Raw genomic sequence first — 24860 nt, forward strand, 5'->3', positions numbered from 1 at the left:
CCCATATGGGATCCGGCGTGTTCAAGGCGAGGACTTTAGCCGCTAGGCCATGCCACCCGGCTCCATATACACCTTCTGTGGAAACCTTTCATGTAACTTAGCATGACCCATCACACGTCAACAGGTGGGCACTTTTCCATTTGCAGCATCAAGTCAGCACACAGATTTCAGACTTTGAAGCATTTGGGATTTGGGCTTTTCCAATTAGGGATGCTCACCCTGTGATCTCTCCGTGGAGGCTGTCGGGCTGTTTCCTGCAGCCTCCCCAGTCTGTATTTGCATCAGTGCACTCAGGAAGTCCTGCTGTACCACATCATTCCTCACCCCTGGGTCGCAACTGTCACGTTGCTTTCCAATTTTCACCATTCTAGCAGGAGCGCACCGGCACCTTTTTTGATTTACATTACTCAGATTACAACTGCAGTGAAGCTCCTTTATACATAAGTTATTTGTCTTGATGTTGAAAGATCTGTGTGTGTTTGTTTTAGATATGAGTCTTGTGTCATGGGATGCAAAATAGTTTTCAGTTTTTATCTTGCTGCCATCATTTAATGGGAAGGTGAGTCATCTGTCTACCACCGAAGCACCGAGCCATGTTCAAGAAGTATTCCCTGCCCCAGACACATGAAGGTGTCATTTCACCACTGACGGTGAACATCTACATTAAAACTCAGCATGCTTCCGTAACCAAGTGTGAACACCCTTGGAACAAAAATAAAGAATACATAGAACATCTCAGGAAAAAGGAACAGAATATGTCAAAAAGAATCAAGTGGAGGGCCACAGTGTGGTAACCTAGTGGCTAAAGTCCTCTCCTGGTATGCTCTGGGATCCCATACGGGCCCTGATTTATGCCCTAACTGCTCTACTTCCCATCCTGCTCGCTGCCTGTGGCCTGGGAAAGCAGTAGAGGATGACTCAAAGCCTTGGGACCCTGCAACCGCATGGGAGACCTAGAAGAAGCAACTGGCTTTGGATCAGCTCAGCTCAGGCCATTGTGGCCACTTGGGGAATGAGTCAACAGATGAAAGATCTTTCTGTTGCTCCTTCTCTCTGTAAATCAGACTTTCCAATAAAGATTATAAATAATTTTTTTTTTTTTTTTAAGAATCAAGTGGAGAAGTGTAGAGGGCTGAGGCACCCCATACAATGCCAACTACCATGTGAGTATCAGTTTGAGTCCTGGCTGATGCACTTCTTGTCCAGCTCCCTGCTAATGTGCCTGGGAAAAGTGGAGGAAGATGACCCCCTGCTGCACCCATGTGGGAGACCCGGAGGAATCTCCTGGCTTTGGTCTGGTCTACCCCTGACCTCTGCAGCCGTTTGGAGAGTTCTTCTGTTTCTAATAATCATAATAATCATAATAATAAAATTTCTTATTAGAAATGAATCCGTGAGCAGAGAATAGAAATTAACCAAACTGAGTAGCACAAAACAGACTTAAAATAGAGCCACAATGACTTCTGATCTAACATTCACATCAAGAGTTTCAAGAAGATTAAGAAGACAGAGCTGAAGATCAAAAAAATAACAACTGAAAAACTTTCCAGATTTGGCAAAAACGCTTATCCACAAATTCAAGAAGCTGAATGAACTCAGACGGCATAAATGCAAGAAATTCATATGCAGGCATAGCATAGTCAAGTTTTAGGAAAAGTGAGGATGAGGAAAAAAAAATCCTGCGGCAGCCACAGAAATTTGCCACTTTGCTTGGAAGAAATGTCTGTGTTTGAGGGAGTTTTAAAATTAGGAACTCAACTTCCTGCACAGGAATTGGGCTGTAGCTGCAGACTCTGCGATTTGCCGAGGATGATACAACAGACATGCACAGTGCACAGAACCCAGGCTAGGGACTCCGATGAAGTGGATCAGCTTCTTGAAAGACACAGACGGCGTCGTTCACACAAACTGAGGTAGATCATTTCTATAGGAAGAGATGGTTTGTAATGGACTAGTATTTTTTTTAATGTGTGTACTTCAAGTTAGCTGCAGTGAAACCTTTCTTGTGGATTGAAAAGTAGGACATTTTTCTAGCTTAAGGAAAATTGTCTTCTCTAATTTGCTATTCTAAAAACATTGTACACATCTTGTTTATTTCATTTTTAGTCATTTTATAGCTAGGATTTAGGCTTATTTACTAAAATTGTTTTTAATGGTGTCTACATAGCTGATCAGGGTGGGAAGGATTGAAGGTTAGGGGAAAGTGGGTGAGACGATTGTTTCCAAAACTTTTCTTGCTTTTGTTTCTGAGAAAAGGGAGGAGACAATTGGAGAAGTCGCACCCAGCCTCCCAACCACCCCGGCACCCAGGGGTGCTGGTCACCCAATGTCATGGCCCCTGATTTGGAACACGCTGCAGGGATCTGCTTAGTAATTGCTGGTTTTGATGGTTCTGAGATGGTGTTGATCTTGCTATCCAGCGATAAGGAAATTCTTCCAAGGTCTGTTGGCTGACAGTCTACCTTAGAATCTCATTCACCCAGATATTTGCTGTCATTGCTTGACTCGTGTAGTTGTCCAATTTGTTCTGCCCTCCTTCCTCTGCCATAACACCAGGTGTCCTCTGCAGATCCCAGTGGCTGCCATATCCTCCATGTCCATCTGAGCATGCTACCCACTGCTCTGTCCCTTCTACTGAGGCCCAGTTCTGACACAGGCACTGCACAGTCTACCTACCCCGCAGTTCCCATGGTTGGAGTCGAGTCTAGCATTTTAGTTGGTGACAGGCGGGTGAGTGGGGGAATCCCCACAGGGGTCTTGTCTGAGGTGATCCCAGACCTGACTCTTGTATGTTTGCCAGTACAAGATCTGGTCAAACCATCTCCCACATTAGCAGCAACCCCCAACACACACACACGTAATAGTAATTGCTGGGTCAGTTCTATCTCCAGCCTCGTCTCCTACACAAACCAGTGGATTCTGTGGCCCAGACCAAACCAGCCCGCTACACACTCAGCCCTCATGTACATCAGCGAGAACTGCAGCCTAATCAGAGCCACCCCCAATAACTTTCCTTAGGCCCAGCCCCTGCCCTGGTTCCTGGGCATGCCAGTATATGCAACAGACTGGTCTAGTCTGTCCCACATCTCATTCAGCTCTCATACACATCAGTGGGCGTTAGAGCCTAGTTCAGTCCAGCTGATCCCACTATCCAGCCTGCACTCAGGCCAGTGGGTGCCACCACCTGTCTAACCAGGCCCTAACCCAACCCTGTTCCTCATGATCTCCAATGGGAGTTACAGCCCATCAGAGAGATGCCCAGTTTCCCTGCTGGGCCCACAACCAGGCCCAGATCTGACATTTGTCAGGTGGTTCTGCAGCTAGCTTGACAGGATTTGCCCTTAGTCCCAGCACTTGCCAGCTGATGCTGCAGTAAAGTCCATCAGGCTGCACAACTCTGATCCATGCATGTCCCAGTGGATACAGTCAACCCAGCCTGGCTGTTCCCCTAACCCGGTTCACATGCAGGCCAACAGGTATTGTAGCCTTGCCCGACCTGGTCACCCAGTTCCCATGCTTGCCAGTGGGAGCAGTAGCCTAGCAGGGGAGCCCATGCTGCCCCTCCCCCACCGGGCTTGCACCTTTCCCCCCTGGGTCTTACGTGGTTTGGAGGGTGCTGCAGCCCAGTCTGGCGTAGCTTGCCTCACCTCAGCATTTGGTGGCAGGTGCTGCAGCCTGGCATGACCCAGTGTGTGCCTGCTGCCAGCTCATGCTAGTGGGTGCTGCAGCCTAACTTGGCCCAGCCAGCCCCTGGTCACAGCCTTAATATGAACTGCCTGGTGCTGTGGCCCAAACCAGCCTGTCCTGCACATTATCCTGGTTATCAGATCTGCTGGTGGGTGTTATGAACTGGCCCACCCTGGCCTGCTCCTAGACCTGACCCACATGTATGCTGCCAGGTACTGTAACCTGGTCTGGTCTGGGCTGCTCCTCACCTTGGTTCTTGCACTCACCTGCAGGACTGAATCCTGACAGATGAGTTCTTCAAGCTGCTCTGTCAGCTCTCCTCCAGTGGCAGATCTCGCTCACACCAGTGGGACCTTGGCCCAAACTGACTTAATCCACCTGCTGTCCTGGCAGGAACAATGGCCTTGCCCAACTGGTTCATACTCATTCCAGTTCTTATTGTTGGGTGCTACAGCCCAGCCACAACTGGTACATGCCAGAACAGCTCTCGTATGGGTCATTTGGTGCCTAGATCTAGTCCATATGGTTTTTTACCCACCCTGGCTCTCATGAGCATCAGTGGGTGCTGGTCTAGCCCAGTCTGGCACAAACCAGACCCATCCATACCCATGCCAAGGGACACTGTAGTCATGTCCAGCCCAGATTGCCAGCCCAATTCCAGCTCTCGTGCTCACCAGTGGGAAGCACAACCTAGCCAGGTTGTCCTCTTAGCTCTCCGATAAGGCCTGCTGCCAGCCACAGATTCTGTGTGTGCCAGTGGTTGCCCTGACCCTGGTCAGCATACCCTTTCTCCCATCTTGGCCTTTGCTATCTGATGCTACAGCCTGGCCTGACCCCACCCACCCTAGTCCCAGCTGTCACTGGCGGGTGCTGCAGCCTAGCCCTATCCAGTCTGCTCCCATTTCTGACTCATGTAAACCACTAGGTGTAATAGGCTAGCCTGGCATGTTCATCATTCCATCCTGGCTCCTGCGCATTGCTAGTGTGTTATGGTTTGGTCTGACCAAACCATCTGCCTGATCCACGCCCCTCCAGAGTCAATTCACACATTTGGCAACAGGTGGAACTGCCTTTGTCCAGCCTGACCAACACCCAGGCCTGAATCACATGCTCACCAGCAGGAGCTTTGGCCCACCAGGGGCGTTTCCCAAGTTCCCCCACCAGACCCATTTCCAGATCTTGTATGTGCCAGTGGATGCCAGGTCCTTGCCTGACACAGTCTGCACCTTCCTGGCCACCTGGCCTATGTCTGGGCTGGTAGATGTTGCGACCCACCCGCACCCTATTCTTGGGTGTGTTTGCGGGTGTTGCAGCTTGAATCAACATGGCCTTTACCCAACCCCAGTTCCCATGAGTGCTGGATTCCATGGTCATGCCTAGCTCAGTCTGCCTTTCCCCTCTTTAAATGCCTGTGGTGGCTGAAGCAGGTACTCAGTCTAGGTCTCCGACATGGAAGACAGGGACTGGACAACTTGCACCATCAGCTGCTGCCTCCCAGAGCGAGCCTCAGCAGGAAGGTGGGACTCAGAGCAGACCAGAGGCTGTGGTGGGGGGGTGCCAGGTTGGGGCCAAGTGCACAGCCCTTCAGTACACGCACACCCTGATACCACAGCTGTGTTCTCTTTACTCTCATGGTGGGTTCTGCATTCCCTTTGTCTATAACACCTGGAGAGCATTTCTCTCCTACCATGGTTTGTAAGTTTTCAAGCTATGTGTGTTAATTCAAGCTCTGTGTGGTCTTCAATGGCTCCTTTAGGTTTTGGTAATAGACTTTGAATGGTGCTTGATGGGCTTCTTCCCAGCTTTAGTCAGCAGAACTCATGTTGCCTTCTTTATTTTGTTATAATGGACTCAAGATGGCCTCAGCAGAGCCGTCCCTGCGTGATTTCGTTGTGTCACCGAAGGGTTCCCGTGATGCCCAGTGCGGTATTTAACGGTGAGGTCTGTCTGTTCTCCTTCCAGATTAAGTTTGACAGCGTGGAGGTGTGCGTCTGCTGTGAGCTGCAGCACCAGTCGTCCGGCTGCAGCAATCTCGGGGAGACGCTGAAGCTGAACCCACTGCAGGAGAACTGCAACGCCGTGAGGCTGACCTTGAAGGTGACTCCTCTGGGCTCTGGCCCACGTGTGCTTGTGCCTGCTGCCTTAGACATTTTGGGAAGCTTAATTAGCATGTGGAAGTCTTCCAGCCTCCTCACTCACCCTGATAGGTTGAGTGCAAGAGGGGGAGTCTTTCCCAAGAACGTTTGGGATGTGTGCAGATTTCCATCCTGAAGGTGCTGCTTTCTGGATGACATTTTCCATTTTTACCATCTCATTTTCCTGCCTCTGAAATATGCAGAGTAGACTCTGGATGGTTGAAAAGAATCTTTGCACAAGATGATTGGATGGGTGCGTTGCCTGGCTTCTCTGACGTGTTTGCTGTAGCATCAGGGAGCAGATGGGGGTTTATTTTGCTTATTAAAAGGTATTTGGAGAAAGAAAACTTAAAGTCTATTCTCATGGGAAGCATTTGATTGTTTTTAAATGACATGGAGAATTGTTTATATTCTTTTCAATAAATCGTTTCAAGTATTTTTAATCCCTGAAAAGCAAAAATAGCTGCTCAAAAATACACATGGGCAGTTAACCCATTTGAGTTCTTTTTTCTGAGTTAAACTATGCAGAAATGTTTTTAGAAAAACATGGCATGGTTATAGGAACTCCCATCTGGTGGTAAAGTGGTGTTTCTGGTGTAGAAGGAGTCTGGTGTCAGGAATTCGCCTTTCTAAAGAGAACTACTGGGAGAGAAAGGAGGGGTGTGGCCTGCCGGAAGTGTGCACCTGTGACTAGTGCTCCATGGGCGGCGAAGCAGTGGGTGCGGGCTCAGCTCCTGTCTTGTTTCATGCCATGGTCCCTGTTCTGAGTCTCCCAGTCCTCTTGAATGACAAGCCCAACGAGCCTGGCGAAAGCCAGGAACGCAGTCCTCCAGGACCTGTACCAGTGCCAACGTTCCTTGGTGTCCTAAGTTGCATTCCATCCTGCGCCCTGCTTGGGCTCAGTGTCCAAGGCCTGCCCTGGTCTTTAAGCACCCTTGCAGAAGGGCTGTGAGTAGCCATGACTGTAAGACATCGATCTGACAACTCCCACGTGGGCGTGCTTTTCTTCCCATACAACTGTCTTCTCCTTATATGCATTCTAGTTTCCTGGTGTTGCTGTTAACCCACAGGCAGCTGCAGTTAGAAGAAAATTCCAGAGAAATAATTACTGAGTTTCCAATAATTTTTGTAACGGTTGACTATAAAATGTGTTGTATTCTGTTACTGTTTGTTAATGTTGCTCTCTCTCTCTGCCTTGTTTAAAGATGAAGCATTAGCATAGGTGTGTATCTGTTGGACACAACAGGATGTGTAGGTTTTGGTACTATCTGCAGTTTCTGACATACACCGGGGGCAGTCTCCAAAGGTATCCCACCCCCTGAATAAGAGGGTGCTGATCTGTTTACCAAACTGAATAAGATGATGGGTGACGCTGATCACGATGCACCCTGTTGGTTCTCAAAGGAGCTCGAAGATCCACGGGGGAATCATGCCACTCTGCAGGCCACTTGGGTGTGACACGCAGGTGAGGCCATGAAATACCTCCCAGTCCTCGGGTGCAGGTTGGGGTGCTTACCATGCTCCCCCAAAGCCCTGAGTTCTTTCTGACACCCTGACTCAGCAGGTCCTGGGAACCATGTACATGGATCTTCAGCCCCCCAGGAAGGTGTTTGTGGTGTGAAAGGTCACAGCTTCATTAGGAAAACCTTCTCAGGCCTGCAGACTTGGGTACAGGTGCATGGTGACCTGTGGTCTCACCTTTACCCACTGTCCAATGCCTGATAAGGGCATCTTGAGCGGGGCGGGGGGAGTCATGGCATTGAATAAAGAGAAGGATACTGAAAGTAAGATGTGCCAGTCACATGGGCCCACCCCATTGCCCAAGACAATGGTAAGAGCTGGAGGCAAAAGAAAGACTATCCCAACTTTCACCCTCAGGGTGTGATGGGGACCATCAGAGCTGGTGGCATGAGGCTGAAGGAGGCAGTGGGGCGCACAAAGTGTCAAGGGCTACAAGAAAGTTGGTAAGACCATTGTTTCCACATTAATATTTTTTTCTTTATATCTGAGGTAAGGGAAGAGATAAAGGAAAAGGCCCCACCCAGATTCCCATCCATCCCAGGTCCCCAACATGGGGCATACTCCAAGGGTCCTGCTCATGCCGTTTTGATTGTTCAATAGTCTGAATTGCTGCCAATCTCGCTGGTTCAAGCACAATGAAATCTCTTCAGAATCTACTGGCTGACAAGTCTCTTCATGATTGGGGTTCTGAAATCAGCAGTTCAGTTGGAGGGATTCCCAGAGAAACTTCATCTGGGGTGATCCTCAGACCTGATTTTTGTGTGTGCTTGCCAGTTCAGGGCCCGGCACAGTCCATCGCCCCAATCAGCTTATCCCTATGCTAGTGGTTTTAATTGTTGGGTCAGTTCTGTTTCCACACCTGTCTTCCCCAAGAACCAAGGGTGTTATATTCCAGCCCAATCCTGTCCACTTCATGCTTGGACCTCATGCAAATCAGTGGGAGCTGCAACCTAGTTGGGACGACTACCCATGATCCCCACCAGGCCTGCCCCCTACCCTGATTCCCATGCTTGCCAGTATGTACCGCAGACTTGTTCAGTCTGTCCCACATCCCATTTAGCTTTCATACATGTCAATGGGCATTGAAGCCTAGTGCAACCCAACCAGCCCTACTATCCCGCCTACACAGATACAGATGGGTGCTGTTCTGTCTAGCCACCCCTGCCCCAATCCTGGTTTTCATGCTCTCCAGTGGGAGTGGTAACCCAAGAGGGAGGCGCCCACTATTTCCCTACTAGGCCACTCCTACTCCCAGATCACGCACTCTGCAGTTAGTTTAACTTGACAGAATTAGCTCCCATTGCCAGCCTCTGCCGGCTGATGCTGTGGCAAAGCCCAACCAACCCTCACCTACTCTAATTTTTGCTTGTACCAGTAGGAGCAATCAGCCTGCCTGACTTCCCTGATCTAGCTCACATAAGGCCCACAGGTGTTGTAGCCCTACCTGGTCTGGCCTGCCTCCATCCCAGCTCACGCTCTCCAATGGGAGTAGCTGTCCAGCAGGGAAGCCCTCCACATCCCCCCTACCATCTTTGTCCCCTCCCTCCTGGTTCTCACATGTGCTGGTGGATGCTGCAGCCCAGTCTGGTACAGCCCACTTCACCTTGGCATTTATCAGTGGGTGTTGTAGCCTGGCCTGGCCCGGCCCACTCCCAATTCCAGCTGACGCTGGTGAGTGTTACAGCCTAGCTAACCCTCCAGGCATCCAATCCCAGTCGTAATATACACCGGTATGTGTTGCGACCATATCTGGCCTGACCCACACTCTGCTCTGGTGCTTAAATTTGCCAGTGGGTAATGTCAGCTAGTTCGGCCTGGTCTCCTCCGACCTGTGCCAAATGTATGCCAGTGGGTACCTTTCCCTGACCTCGTCTGGGCTGCTCCCTATCATGTTTCTTGCACTCACCTGCAGGAACTGTGTCCTGCCAGAGGAGTTGCCCAGGCTCTTCCTTCAGAACCTCTCCTATTGCCAGATCTTGCACAGACTGGTGGGTCCATACCGCATAGTGGTGGGTCCATGGGCCGGCCCTACTTAGTCCACCTCCTGCCCTAGCAGGAACAGTGGCCTTTCCTCACTGGCCTTCAGCCCATTCTAGTTCTTACTGTTGGATGTCTCATCCCAGCCAAGGCTCGTCCATACCCACACAGTTCACACGTGTCTCAGTAGGGGCAAAGACACATGAGGCTCTTGAACGGATGCCTAACCCTTAATGTGAACTCAGACATCTCGCTGTGTTTAAGCAAAAAGCTTAAGAAATAAGCAAAAGCTTACGTAATATTCGGTGCCTCCTTCTCTCTGCTATAAATACTCCTTCCTCTTAGATTTCAGTGCTACTTTACCTACTTGTCTCATAATTCAGGGTTCAGCCATTTCTAATATAATCTACTTGAGAACAGTTGTTGGAGCCACACTCAGCTTGGTGGTGTTTAGTGCAGCAGCGGAGTCTTCTGCAGGGACGTGGGGCTGCTTGGCTCTGGAGGGTCTTGGGCCCTCCAGCATGCATGATCCCAGCTGGTGGGAAAAGGGGTCAGCCTTGGCAAGGGCTGTTTCATCCCAGGGTCCCACCACTTGCCAAGCATCCTTGACACTTAGCAAGGGAGGGACTAAGGGCAATATTCCTTTGATTTGTTCCTCTTGCTTGCTCCTTGTGGGTCAGCAATTAGAGTGGGTTCATTGATCTTTCCCAACATCTAATTTGAGGCTCTGTTTATCTGATTAGTAACACACCACCACATGTAAATTTCCATATTAAATTATGGATTATCCTTACTAGGTATCTAATGAACTCAATTTATGCTTAGGAAATCCCATTTAATTGGCTTGGGAATCAAGGTTCTTTGATTTTCGTTGTGTTTGAATGAACTGGAACTGACTTAATGAGATTTGTCTAATCACTTACTTTTCTGTGGTGCCACCCTCCCTCCCCCCTATTCCCATCCCTCTGACACCTGCAGGGTGGAAACAGAAGCCCGTCTTCATGGGAAAGAGGAGGGTACTTCCAAAAACTTCCTGCAAAGTGCATTTAGAAAGGGTACTGTGGTATAAAGAAGTTTTGAAGTCCAGGCATGTTGTTTTACATAATGTGCATTTTCCTGACATTTTTTTGTCGGAGTCCAGCTCCAGCTGAGTTCGGAGCTTGGAAAGTAGCCATGGAGCAACAGCCAGGACTTTCCCACCACATTTCTACTTCTACAATTTACCCATCATTTAATGGGAAAATAAGTTATAAGGGAAAAAAACTTAAAATCTAAAACAGAAACTTAAATGTTAAATCTCCCTATAACTATAGACTCCTACAACCCCATAAACAATAAAGCAATATTTAAAAGCATTTTTCTTTGATAAAAGCATCCTTAATTCCTCTAGCTAAAAATCATAAAAGCAGCTAAAACGATTATATTTTCTAGGCTCCTAAAAATTGCAAAGACAAGTTAGCCTTTGAGATAGCAATAACTATATTTACTGCCATAGCAGTTTCAGCTCTCACTCCCATCACTTGCATTAGTATTTAAGACATATATAGCAAGCCCCTTCTCAGAGGGTGTGCTGTATGTCTGGGCCCGATTCTGAGGCAATAATTGGCACACAATAAGGTGTCCAGAAATGGCATGGGCTTAATTGTGCTCCTGTGTGTAAATTGTCAAAGGCCCACTCACCAAGACATTATCAGTGACATTAACTCTCAAGCTCACATCAGTTGCAAAAACATGCAAAAACTGTCTCACAGGGGCAAACAACAATGCCTCAAAAGAATACAGAATTCTTAGTGGGGTGCTTGAGTGTCCATGCAGCCAGGGAGTGAAACAGCGTCAGCGTGGTCAGAGAGAAATCCTCTGGGCCCTGCCAAACAGCTGAAAGCTCCTCCGGGTCCTGCCAAGCAGGGGAGCTATTCTCTTCACACCTTTGTGCCATCCACACCTACTGCACGGACCCCAGCATTTTTTAAAGATCTCTCATAAATATAAATTTCAAAAAAATGTACCTAAATAAATTTGCCTTTTCACTCCATTTTTCCATGTCCTTTTTGAAGTCCTCTAGAGTATTTGGGATCTGGAAGTTGAGGGGCATACCTTAGCTTGTCCAGCGGGTTGTCATTTGCCTAGCTGAAGGCCCTGGAACATCTCATCTCTCTTCCTAGCTGAGCCCACACCTGGATTCTCTTGTTCTTTCATTGAGAAGAGGAGGGCAGCCACGCCTCTCCCTGGGGAGGGTACTGATGCTCATTGAACCCCAAGGCTCACACCATGGTTGTTTTCTGTCCTGCTTTACAAGGGCTTGGGAGGACCTGGAACTCCACTGTGCCCCGTGGACATCCATCCAGTTGTAGGACAGAAGGATGGAGCATCCTGTTGCCCACTTGCCCATTGTGGGGCTGAGAAAGCTGTAGCCGAAGTGCAGGCAAACATCTCCTTCCAGGTCCTCGTGTAAGTCTCAGGAACTAGCAGGGATCCTGTGGTCTCAGCCCACCCCTCCAGGCCCCTGGGTTCCTGGACCTTGTTCCCTGGTGGCATGACCTGGCTGAGGGCAGCTCACCATCAATAGTCAGGAACTGAGGTCTGTAACAGGGTTTGAGTATCTGCTTCCCCCAAAGCCCTCAACCGTTGTAGATACTGTTACTGAGAAAACAGGTGTGTCCTCCTTTCTTGATGAAACCGTATTTGGGCTTTTATAAGATAAAATAACAAATGGAAAAAAAGGGGAGAGCTCTGTAAAGTTTAATGGTTTAGTGGTCCTCTGTGCCAAGTTAAACCCAGCACAAGATTGTGACATCTTTTCTGATCGATATTAACAGACTTTTGAAAAAGTCACCAAAGTGAGAAATGTGAGCTGCTGGAAGCGGCTTCCTCCCAGGCTGCCACTGTTGCTAGTCCAAGTTCAGTTCTTCGTGTAATGTTTCATAATGTCACTGTGTTTTTGTTAGAGTGACCTAATTCAGACTGCAAGAAGAACTAAAGACTTTTGTTGGTTGGTTTCACCTGCCGTGTGTAATCTGTTGAGCCAGAGTAAACCAGATTACCCAGAGAAACTATCAGGAGATAGAAGCTTCCCAAGAAATCAATGCGTTATTGAGTTCATGGGCATTCTTATCTTAAAGATGGTTTATCTTTGTCTTTAAGACAGTCAAAATAATAAGAGTGACAAGGCACTTTCCTAAGAAGCCTAGAGACCTGAAAAAATCAATGTATTATTTGATCGTAAGTAACTCCTAACCATGCTAAGGAAATAGCAGTGCTTTTGAAAAAGTATGAATGACCGATGCTGTGTGATAAAACTGGTCGCATCTGCAGTGTGAAATATCGTACATACACACACATAGTCATAAAGCACAGACTTTCTGCCTGCAGACCCACCACGCACGCATGCACGCCCCTGCTAAAAGCGACCTTTCTGATTTTGGAAGGGGGCAGCTCTGCAAAGCAAGGCAGATGTATGATATGTTTATAAGCGTAAGAAAGTCCCTGGATACCTAACGAGGTTGCTGATGGGTCCCTCTGGCTAGGTGGAATGCTGTCAGCAATACAAAGGGTGCTGGATTCCTGCTATTCGGGTTACACTAAAAGCCTTGCCCCTCGTGCTAAGGAATGTCTGGAAATACCTGACTTTGTAGACCATGGCAATGCTGCCCCTGTCCCCAGTGTCCCTGCCAGTATCTCCGCCCCGCCCCTGGTAGCCTGCTGTCTGCCTGATTCTAATCCCCTTTCTCCTGTGGTCGATACTGAGTTGGTCTGATGCCCACACTCTGAATCCATTTGGTGAGAATAGAGTGAGCCATCCATTAGAACAGCCTCACAGAGCAGCCATTCTGCCAATGACCTGTCCATGCCTGCTGAGTTAAAACTAGGTCCAGGATGTTCATATGTTGAGATTCAGTCTAATGAGCGACATTCATAGCAGTCCCACCCTCTTCCAGTCTTATAAGGGCAAAGCAGAGAGCCTTGGGCTGTGGCCTGTGGAGGAGTCTTGCCAGGCTGCCCCTCTCCCAGGCCTCGTGGTGCATTCAGGCCTCCCTGGTGGGGAGGAGAGAGAGAGGGCAGGGACAGGAGGGCCTGCATGGGATCAGGGTATTTTCTGAGCTGCCCCCTTTCCTTTGTCTCCTGCCTTTGCCAGGGAAAGATTTGTGTTCCATGGAGATTATGTGTGCAGAGCCCAGCATTTCTGTTCGTGAACCTCCTGTCTCCACAACTCATCCAACCCAGCATAATGGCCCACTGCTGATCAGCCCCTGGCTTGACTGTTGCCCTAAACTGTCTTGTGGGGATATGCCAGCTCTCCAACCAGGGCCTCATTTTTTTCCACTTGCTTCTCCTGCTTCTTCTCTGCCAAAGACAGAGAGCATCCAAGTGGCTTTGCTTATGCCACCCTTCAGTACAACCCCTTGGTCATTGCTCATGTCAGAAGTGCTTCCCCACGCAGCCAGATTCTTCAGCAGACAGCTGCTAGGTGTCCTCTAGTCCAGGCCTGTTCTGACACCATCTACCTGCAGTGGCACCAGATTCCACAGGTAAAGGGCCCAGTCCCCAAGGCTTTCCACATTCCAGGTGCAACTCCTTGTGTTGCAACTCCTTGTGTTCTGTCTTCCCACGAGGCAGTCCCAAGCTGTGATCATACATTTACTTGCTTTTTAAAATTCACGTCAGCCCTCCTTGATACTATAAGCTCCGTGGGTCAACTGTGGTTACAACCTGTCTCCTACACGCACACACTTAAATACGCACATATCCATACTCACACATATATAACCATGCATATGTACAGTATGCATATACACAAGTTGACAATACAGGTATACAACATATACGCACACATGCAAACACAGCACACTCCTTCCTACCTGCTTAGCTTGGCCACCACATTGGTGCTTGCTCAGACCCTCTCCTGGGCAGAATTTCTGGAGCCAACACTGAGGGGAGATGCTACAACATGGCAAGATCCAGGGCAGCTGTTTGGGGAGACTGTGCCCCATGCAGGGAGGCTCCTCCCCATTGCAGGAACCCTCCTCCCCAATTGAAGGGATGTGTATCTTTGGCATGTTAAGTGAGGAACCACAAGAAGGATAGCCCATTTCCTGTGTCAGACTGCAGGGTCTCTGCCATGCACGCACCGTCTTGCTTTCGGGATCTGAGGAGAGTTCTCTCTGGGGTTAACAGCCCCCTGGCTCGGCCAGGACAGTCCTGGTGTGAGTAAGGGTGGGACCCAAATGTGTTCCACAAGCCGGGGACTCCAGGAGGAGCTTTGTTGTCCCATGTGGGAAACCAGACTGGCTCATGGACAAACCATGGAGCTCACGATCCTGGAGCTGAGGGATGGTTTTCAGGGCTGTGGGACCTCAGCCTCAAAGTGGTAGGAAAAAAAAGTAAAAAATGGGTATTAGACAAAAGCTCATCGAGCAGCGTGGTAGACATAGGTCTACCTGACTGTGTGTCGGTGACAACCACTGCGGAGTTGTGCAGAGCTCCTGTGACTGAGAGGTAAGTGGGTGAGGAAGGGAAGGATAAAAGCTGAGGCAAGCAAGATGGAGAAGGAATCATGCGTGAATGCAGCGATTCATTTAGAGCTTTGGGCTTTGCAGAACTCAGTAAGCAGCTGGTTAGGGGAAGGAGGAACGCAATCATGGAAAGGAGAATGGAATTGTTGCAAGCCACTGGGGAGACAGCCAGAATGAGAGGGGACTGCAGGCTGGGCCTCTGGAGAGACTGCTTAGGGCAGGCAGAGAACCTGATGGTGTTACAGCCCAGCCTCCACTCCTGCTGCAGGCTCTGCCAACAGGGGAGCAAAAGTATCCAACCCCCACGATCACACTGGCCCGAAATGTGTGGTAGGTGGTTTTCGTATTAGTCCCTATTAGAAGCTGCATCCGTTGCATTTTCGTTGTGTTGGCGTTATATGCAACCTAGAGATGACTTTGAAAGCTTTGAAAGGATGCACGTTAGCTAATGTGAAAATACTTTACCACTTTAAATAAGGGGCTTGAGCACCTGCAGTTTGGTGTCTTGGGACAGGTACCTCCCAGACACCAAGGGGTCACTGCGTGGCCTGTGGGCCCTCTGCTGGCTCCCTGGGAGGCTGTACCTCACGACTGGTTTGCACAGCTCTTGCAGTGGGCTGGTGACACCAGCCCAGCGAGACCGGGGAGGTGGGCTTCGCTATTCCCATCTTAGAGATGATGAAATGAACGCTCTAGCATGCGCTGGTAACACAGTCTCAGAATGGTGATGGATTGGGACTGATGCCAGACCTGGGGCCTTCTCTGCCACCCACATGACCTTGCCCACAGACGCAGCAGTGTTCAAAGGCCTGCAACATGTCAGCAGGTGGAGAAGAGTCGCTTTCTTTTTTAAACATTATTTATTCAAAAGTCAGAAGATGGAGACTCTTTCGTTTGCTGGTTCACTCCCCTGTTACAGAGTGAGAGCGATTACACCAGACACAGTGTAGGATGCGAGAAGTTTTCACTACACAAGCTTGGTGGCAGCAGCTCCTGCTACATCCTGGGAGCCACTGTGCTGTATGGCTGAGGTCAGGGGCTGGTAAGCTCCCATTGGCTACAACAGTCAGGAATTTTCTCTCAAATCATCCAATCAGCAGACCACATTCTGGTTGGCTTGCAGCAACTTAAGCAGTGCACGTTATAAATCATCCAGTCAATTTAGCCGGTGTGTATTGTAAAGTCTCCAGTCAACTTAAGTGGCACACAATCCATGGTGTCCCCTTAAGTCCAGGCCTCGCCTTGAGCCAGTCAGCTAGCAAGCTTGTGTGCACAAGCAGATAGCTGCGGGTAGCTATGCTCAAAACCAGGCAAGGAGCCAAAATGGAGTCACATCTCCCCACTGCGATGCAGTACTGCTACCCAGCTGTACCACACGCAGTCATATCCCATATGCCCACGACAGCAAGGGCCAGGCCAAAGCCAGAAGCCACATGCTTCTTCCAGGTTTCACATGCAGGTGGCAGGAAGTCAAGCAGGCGACCTCTCCGTTGCTGTTTTCCCAGGCACGTTAGCAGGGAGCTGGATTACAAGTGGAGTAATTATAGGACTCGGAACTTTTCTGTTGTGTCAGTTCCCCTTCTCCCCGCCACCACTGCCCCTCCCCCTGCAAAATAAATCAAGCTTTTGGTTTATTGATGCACATATAATTACCTTGGTGCATCATTCATTCATTCCTACTTTCATACTTGTTTTCTTTACACATTCTTTTTTCTTGAATCTCAGGTTGTTTTATTGTTAAATTTCAGTATTTCTCTTTTAAGCGAACAAGACTTTACATATGGAATTTTGAAGATATAGGTAGGGTTTTCTTGGTTACCTTTTATTATTACTTATACACTTCTTGAATTGCACTGTATTTTGTAGTATATCTTACATCAAATCATTGGTAGTGTTTGAAAGTTGCTTTGTGCCCAAGTTAATAGTGAAACTTCGTTAAAAGTCTCAAATGTCTTGTTAGGTGCAGTGTACATCTGAGAGTAATCTAGGAAGTTCATGGTAAATGGGACCTAAAGATAAATTTATCTGGGTACAAAAAGTTGCAATACATGTACTTTTTTATGCTCCTAGACGACCTCTTGCACATGCGGCATGTCTCTGTTGGGTCTGACGTGTGGCGTGGCTCCTGCAGGTCCTCACTGACTACTTCCTTGTTGGACACGTGGTGACACCACAGAGGCTGAGCTTGTCAGTTTGTGCACCTGCTCCTGGTAGCCTTCCTTCCCTCTGGTCTTTCTCATTCCGTCTTTGTCTACAAACTTTTCTTCCTCTTGATTCTTGATTCTAATCCAAACTACCCCCTCTCCCTGCTGAGCACACCCTCCTGCACAGGTTCCCGTCCACCCACCATGTCCTTCCCCATCTCCCGGATTTAGGAAGACTGCAGTCCGAGTCTGTGCAGTTGCCTGCTACCTGGGGGGACCCCTCAGGTGACAGCCCTTCCCTGTCCTCCCTGCCTGCTCCAGCTCCTGAACGACTTCCCATTGCAATGTCCAGAGCAGGAACTGCTGCTTTATTTCCTTTACTCCCAGTCCTGTCAATACCCATTATTTCTGAATACCACTTCTGCTGCAGAAAGGACTTGGCATTGTGCATTTGCCGATGACTTCCAGGGCCACCATGTGGAACGTTCTTGCTCTGTGCAGGGGGTAAAGTAATATTGAGGATGTGGAGTATGTCCAGGCCAGCAGGAGCATCCAGTTTATTCAGAGATCAAAAGACACAAGACCATTATTGTACTGGCCTGAAGGGTGATTATCCCAAGCTGGGTGAGTAAGCCCTGTGTCTTCAAGGCAAAATCCTCTTAATTCAAGAGGATAACTGAAGTTTCCTGTAAACACATCAGGTGGAAGACACGTACATGAGCCTCGTTTTCATCACAGTCTGCAAGTGGATGGTTCCATTCTACAGAGATGAGGAATCTTTTCTCATGGATGGCCAGATATTGTGAGCATGGCCTTCTGTGCTTGGGACTGAAGAAATCCAGTTACAAGCTGAGTTTGTACTGAGAGAATAGAGATTTAAGTTTCAGGAGCCCTTGACCGCTTGGGAAACACCTGGTTTTTGGTGTCCTTGTGGTCATCTGTATCAAATGAAAACAAACCTCAACTTGAGTCATGGGAAGCTAGATTCACAGACTCCTCTTTGCATAAGGAGACATTTCAAAGGCTCTTGACAGAGTCCCTGAGAGAGAATGTTTGACACTCAGGAGTGGCAGGCATCCAGAAATCAGAAGGGGCTCTCCTGCTGTGTGATGAAAAGGGGTCAGCAGAGACCGACAGAAACTGGCAGAGTTGGGCAGGTGAGGAATGACAACCAAGGATCAGCCAGAGTGAGCGGCTCAGGGTGCTAGCAGGCTTCTGCCCTGTCCTGCCTCCCCCTACCCGCAGGCCTTTCAGCCCCTTCTCTGCCCCCCGACCCCCACCATCCTGCTTCCCCTCCCCTTGCCTCCAGGCCTGCCGACCCCCCCCCCCCCCCCGCCTTTGCTGCTCGCTCATCCAGGTTCGGTCTTCCCTTCCAGCATCACCGTCCCTGCCCTTCCCCCTTCCTTGTTTGCCTGGTTCCTCCTCCTCTGCAGCCCCTCAGCGGGCCTCCTGCATCTTGCAGCACACAGTCCTGCCTTCAGTGGCTCCTCAGCCTCATTTCTCCAGCGCCTGGGACCATGCCTGTGCCTGCCCCGCTCCCCTAGACTCTGCAATGTGCAGGTTCCCACCCCTGCTGTGGCCTCTTGCTGCTTGCTGCACAGGACCCAGTGCCTGTGTCCGCAGGGAGAAATGGAGGCAGGCAGGGAGGCAGAAGACAATGAGCAAAGAACAAATTCCTGAAAAGTGGCAGTTGCAGCAGTAAAGCCAACGGCCTCTGTTCTCTGGCACTTTGGTGTATAGGTTGCCCTCCAGCCTGTGGCCGTGGGACACCTGAGAAACGATGTGGACTGGCCCTGTCGAGGCAGCTGTGGACAGGACTCAGTAAACTGGGAGCAGGCTCATTTCTAAGTCCATGCTGTTTAGTAGCTGTGAACGATGCTTATAAACACCCGGATTTACTGTGATGAGTGACTTTCCCATCGCTGGAGTCGCCGGGCGTCTGCCTTCCTCTTGGAGTTGAGTGCCTGGGAGCGGGCAGGCAGTCCAGGCATCTGCCTTCCTCTTGGAGTTGAGTGCCTGGGAGCGGGCAGGCAGCCCTGCCCTCCAGGGCGCTGGTGAGGCGTTGTGGTCCCTGGCATGAAGGGTGCTTGGGAGGACAGAACCCTGAGAAGGAGGGGTTGGTCCCTTCTTTGTGTACTGAGTAGAAGTCAGTGAGGTCACCTCCAGCTCAGCTGTCCTGCACAAGGTGAGTTCTCAGCCCCACACCTCCCCCCACGCCCGTGACTCGTGCCACAGACGCAGTGCTGTGGCTCCTGGGGGTGGGAGCCCCTCTTCCCCTCCCAGGCCAGGAGCAGCTTCAGCGTTTGCCGCTGTCTTCTTTTAAAGAATTTGTCTTTTTGGACAAATCCTAGTTTGCACACTGTTCTCAAAACTTGACAGTAATTTTCTTTTTTTTAATCTCATGCCTAAAATAAGGTCTACTGTATTCCTGAATCTCAAATATTCCTCATTCATCTAGACAGAAGGGGGATTTTCTTTCCTTTTATGATATTGAGATTAATTTATAAAGTTCACTTATAAATAGCAGAGCTTTTCACTGAACATCAATGCCTGTGTAATTGTCTGTCAGATTCTAAGACATATTTGAAAGCAATCAAAATTAAGTTACCTTTTCAAAGGAAAAAAAGCCCACACTTCACTATAGGTAACTAGAGCATTACACATGAGAAAATGTGTCATGATCTTTACTGACGAATAGCTGACTTGTTTGGGTCCTGTCGGTCCTCTGGTACCCAGGGATGGATGTATTGGATACATGTGAAATGAAATTAGATACATGAAATCAACCAGGAAGTGAACTCATCTCAAAGAACTAGTAGCTCCTCCCTTGGGATCCAGAACTCTGCTCCCCCGCCCGCTGCCCGCCCTGCCATGGAGAAGGGTGAGAAGGGAGGGTTCCACTGCCAGCTCAGGGTGCACCTGCTTCCCTGTGAAGTCTGAGCCAAGTCTTGCCTCGTAGATGAACCAGTGTCCAAGCCACACACTCAGCAGGGAGAGAGCCTGGTCCTGAGCTTCCCATGCAGGCATCTATCAGTAAGTGTGAGCAGGAAGGGACCAAAGGGTTAGGAGCTTTTCTAGGGGACCCACTTCCATGCTGTCTTCTCTCAGTCACGTGGAAGCGGTGGCACTGGACTGTATGAGCCCTGAGAAGGACCTGCCACCTCACCCAGGGTCCTGGGGATTCCACTTTCTTGGCCACAGTTAACTGGCCCAAGAGTGGACACCTGCCCTGTCCCAAAGAGGGGCCTCTTTGTCAGGCTGGGGCAGGAGAGTGGGAAGCATGAGCTGTGCCCTAGGAGGGGTGGAAGCTGACCTCCACTGAAGCAGGTGCACACGCAGCTCTGGGAGCACCTGCTGCCTGGGGTCAGGAGTCCCAGACAGGAGAATTTAGAGCCCCAAGTGGATGGATGAGAGCTGATGCAGTTGCTGAGCAACGGTAGCTCAGCTGTGAGGCCTCCCTTGCCACAGTGCCCTCACCCGGCCCACAGGCAGCTCCTCCAGAGGACTCTGCAGCACTCTGCACCACCCCCCCTCGCTCCCCAGTTCTGACCCAAATGCCTTCTCCACCTGGAGACCCTCCTAGTTCACTGCTCATCCCATAACTCTCATAAGACCCTGCTCCCTCACTTGAGCCAACCTCAGAGGCTTTGGAGTCCCAGTGAGATGCTGGATTAGCATGGCAGTTATTATCCTTTCTAACAATCAATGCTAAATTGATCAATAATGATGGAGTAGTGCTCTCCTATTTTGATCCAATTCCTCAACTCCGGACTGGTCCCCAGCCATGAGGCTGTGGGTTGATGGGATGTGCTTATCAGTTCCTTCAGGGCTGAGATTTTCTCCCAAGCAGGTTTGGATCTAATTGACGCTCCATCCCTGAGCCAGAGAGGTGCAGTGAGGGTTGTTTGGGGAGCTAGTCCTCTTCCTCCACTCTGCTGTGTCTCTGGGGGCATCACCACCTGCTGTGGGGGTAATGCAGAGTGACTGAAGTCCGTTAGTAGCCATTGTGCACGTCAGCCGATGTTCAGGGATAGTCAGTGTATCGTAACAGAAAAGATTCTAAGTGGCTTTTCCCTAAGCACGTGGTGTCTACAGCCATGAGGCTATTGGTTGCCCTAAGCACGTGGTGTCTACAGCCATGAGGCTATTGGTTGCCCTAAGCACGTGGTGTCTACAGCCATGAGGCTATTGGTTGCCCTAAGCACGTGGTGTCTACAGCCATGAGGCTATTGGTTGGTTTCTGTTTTCTTTCTTTACAGTTTCCCTTGAACATGTAAACCAAGGAGATGCCTTTTGGAGACAGTGTTATCATTTGAACCAGCACCAGATCTGAGGACCCGATTGCCTCTCCTGGGAGGGGATTGCTAATAAGACACTGTTCAACCGTCATTTCAATGCTGGGAGGAAGTTACCCTCATTACATGAAGCTGCCTCAGTTTCCCTGCTAGGGGCTGCAGTGGGACAGCCTGCTGTGGCACAGGTGGCCGCTGTCGGGGCTTGTGGCCACTTTGCCTGGTCTCCCCTGGAACATGCTGGAGTAGATGGCCACTGGTTAGCAGCAGTGGCAGAGAGGTGAACCCCTACCCCCACAAACACAGGCCCAGGCCCCCACCTTGTGAAGAGCTTGTGGGGTGGTTTGGGGAGTGTGTAGGGGCTCACAAAGCCCAACGACGCAATTCTGGCAGCTCTGACATAGCAGCCTGGGAGTGTGAGACCCAACATCAGCAAGGGCAGGATCTGGGCAGGGCCCTCTTTCACTTTGGCAGACACTGGCCTCTGGTTGGCGACAAAGGCAGATAGCTCCTCTGAGCCGCTTCCTGTAGGAATGTTATCCCACTTGGGGGTCGCACCCTTTGGACTTCAAAGCCTCCCAGAGGACCCTCCCCTGATCCCATCACTTTTGGTGGGGAGACAGATGGCAGCATCCACCGTCACTCTACTTTTAAATGAGTTAAATTCCTTTGTTGTTCTTTTTCAAAACATTTACATTCTTGGTATTTGTTATTATTTGCAAATGATGAGCTTTATACCTACTGTTCTCTATTTTGAATCTTTTGCAGAGGTTAATATTAATACAGCACATTCTGTCACATTTTCTGGTAATATACATTTTTATTTTTAAAACCTGGAAATAGAAGTTAAGGACTCAGGATTTTTCTGCAGCACCACCACCGCAATGCCACCACTCCTCCCCAGAGAACCCATTGGTGACTAACACCTGGCAGCTAGCCTCAGGACTTTTTCACATTGCTCTGGTCACGGGGCAGAGGTCAGGGTTCACAGGTGTACCACTCAGAGCTATGGTCACAGTCATGTTACAGGTCATTGCTCCCCTCTTACCGGTCACCTGGGTGACCCTGGCACAGGGCTCCGGTGCCTGCCTGGTACGGGTGTCAGCTCTGCCTGAATGGGCTCAGGTCACCTGTAGGGTGCACAGGAGGCCATGCCACAGCTCAGCCCCCCGCCTGCCCCTCCAGCCTTCAGCAGGGCACAGGATGAGCATTCTGGGTTAGAGGGCTGACCCAGTGGCAGGACCTTCACCGTCAGTGCCAACCCTCCACTGACGGTGTCTTCCTGAACATGGTGCCAGCTAGGGGGACTCCTTCCCCTTGCCCTGAGCCCCTTGCCGCCTGGCCTGGAACCCTTCCCTAAATAGCGGGGCCTAGGAAGTTTTTCTAGCTTTGGTAACTTTCTGTCTGCAGTTTTTATTTTTAAATATTTACCTTCATCTACTTGAAAGAGTGACTGGGTAAGATAGACGCATACACATACAAGCACACACAGAAATCTGTCTTCTGTCCAAAGGTTCAAGCCCTAAATGCCCACCACATCCAGGCTGGGCCACGCGAAAGCCAGGAGCTCCATCAGGTGCACATGGGTGGCAGTGTCCCTAAACAGTGGAGCCATCGCCTGCTGGGTTGAAAGTGCCAGGCCCTGACCCGTACTCTCCAGTACAGGGTGGGAATCCCAAGCCAGGGCTTGACCCACTGCATCCCAGTGCCTGTCCCACTTTCAGTCCTCAAACATGACCTTTCTCCCAAACTTTACCCCATGCGTAGGTTGGATGTCCCCCACCCACAGGGAGGCTCACTGTCCCCCTGGTGTCCTGGGATAAGCTCTGGAGATTTCAACAATCCCCTCTTGGGTCTAGTTCTCAGGGGTAACAACTGTGTGCTGCTTCTGGGGCTCCAACCCTGACTGCACATTCTCAGATGGGCTCATGGTGCCCATGTGATCTGTTTACCATGCCGTCCCCTTTGTCCTGTCCCCTGCCTTATGCAGAAGATCCTCCCAGACTCCCTGCACCCTGATCGCCCTGCCCCAGGCCCTGTGTCCTACCCTGTGGTGCTGCGTGTCTATCTCCAGCAGGTGTGGATGGTGCACTGCAGGCCATCCTTCAGTGCAGGCACATCCTGCCTTGACACCCCAGGCCTGTCAGGAGCTTCTTGCCTTCTTCCCGTTCTGACGCCCATCTTGAGCTCCCCTAGGTGACATACACACTCCGGAGCACCGTGCTCCATTCTCTTCCTAAGGCACAGAGAGCCCCAGCTCAGCAGAGCTCCCATGGACACCAAGTGCGGTGCAGGAGCCCCAGTGGCTGCACTCCTGGTCCTGGAGTTGGAGAAGCCACCTGTTCCTGGTGCTGCCTGCACGTGTGGAGGGAGACCTTCCAGAGCCTGCATGAGCTGTCAGGACACGCGTCCACCCCCGGGGCAGGTCACACAGCAGCTGGCCGCCTGGACTTTGCCTTGGTGTGACAGGTCGGGTCTGCAGAAGGCAGCTTCTCACGGAGCTGTCTCATGCCAACTGCGGCCCACGCCACACGTGCCACGCCGTGAGCCTCCCAGTTTCTGCCTCTCCCCCCGCCCCCAGAGCATTTGTTTGAAAGTTGTTGAGTTGGGGAATGAACTGCTCACGCTCATCCTCTCCAGTCCAGCTTCTCCTGCCTGGCAGATTGGCTTTATAAATTTGTCATCTGGTGTTTTTAATCTTGTTTCTGTCATCTGTTTTTATGTGGCCTCGGTATTTACCGAAAGAGACTTGTAGCGTTAAGACTGGTGGGACACAGATTCCTGAATCGAGTGAATTATGACAGGCTCCCACAATTACTCTGCAAAGAATTTTGTGCAGTAAATCTTAAGACTTTTTCTCAGCACTTCATTGATTGAAAAAGAACCTAAAGGAAGATTTGGTTTGATGGAAGCAATTCTTGAACATTGTAAGCAGCTCACAGACCGGATGGATGACTGGTGGGAAGAAAACCCTACAGTGTGTGCACGTGTGTGTGAGCACAACACCATGGGGGGGGGGTCTGTCCTAAGACCTCCCATGGAAGTCTGAAACTGCAGGCAAACAGGTGTTTTCCTTAGATACAGATACCTTCAACGAAGCTGAATTTTCAAAGTAGACATACTAACACATGCACAGCAATTAATATTAAAAGGGAATAGTGATTAAAAAAAATATGCTATACTAAAAGTATTTGAAACTGGTGAATTATATTTGCTCCTGGAATTTTGCATAGAATATTTTTGGATCATGGCTGACTATGGGTTAATGAAACCACACTCACAGAAAGCTGAACTGCAGATAAGAAGCAACCACTGTGTTCACAGCTTGCATGTGCCACAGCCAAAGATGGAGGGAGGGACCAGTTATTCTGTAGTCCCCTCTATGGGCCACCAGCACCACCAGTTAGGTGTGCCATGGGCCCTGCTCCACCCCTTGGGGCTGCCCCTCAAGGCCGCTGTCTTCATGCTGACTCACACCAGTGCCTCACCCTCTGCTGCCAGTTGGTTTTTCCCAGGAGGGATGCTCGGGAGATGGAGGAGGAACAGAGAATGCAGCAGATGCAGCCAGAGCTCTGAGGAGGGCCCTCACTCCTG

The 24860-nt window shown here is 50.0% G+C and overlaps 1 protein-coding gene across 1 annotated transcript in view; it reads left to right on the plus strand.

Annotated features, from left to right (window-relative positions):
- Window positions 1-24860, plus strand: part of FAM189A1 (family with sequence similarity 189 member A1) — a 334267-nt gene that overhangs the window by 285868 nt on the left and 23539 nt on the right. Inside the window, exon 4 of the mRNA XM_040969902.1 lies at window positions 5650-5784. Coding sequence (XP_040825836.1) covers window positions 5650-5784 — 135 coding nt within the window. The remainder of the gene's footprint in view (window positions 1-5649; window positions 5785-24860) is intronic.

Source organism: Ochotona curzoniae, unplaced genomic scaffold, assembly GCF_017591425.1.
Source record: "Ochotona curzoniae isolate NIBS_2020 unplaced genomic scaffold, NIBS_Ocur_1.0 scaffold_4701, whole genome shotgun sequence".
Classification (NCBI taxonomy): Eukaryota; Metazoa; Chordata; class Mammalia; order Lagomorpha; family Ochotonidae; genus Ochotona; species Ochotona curzoniae.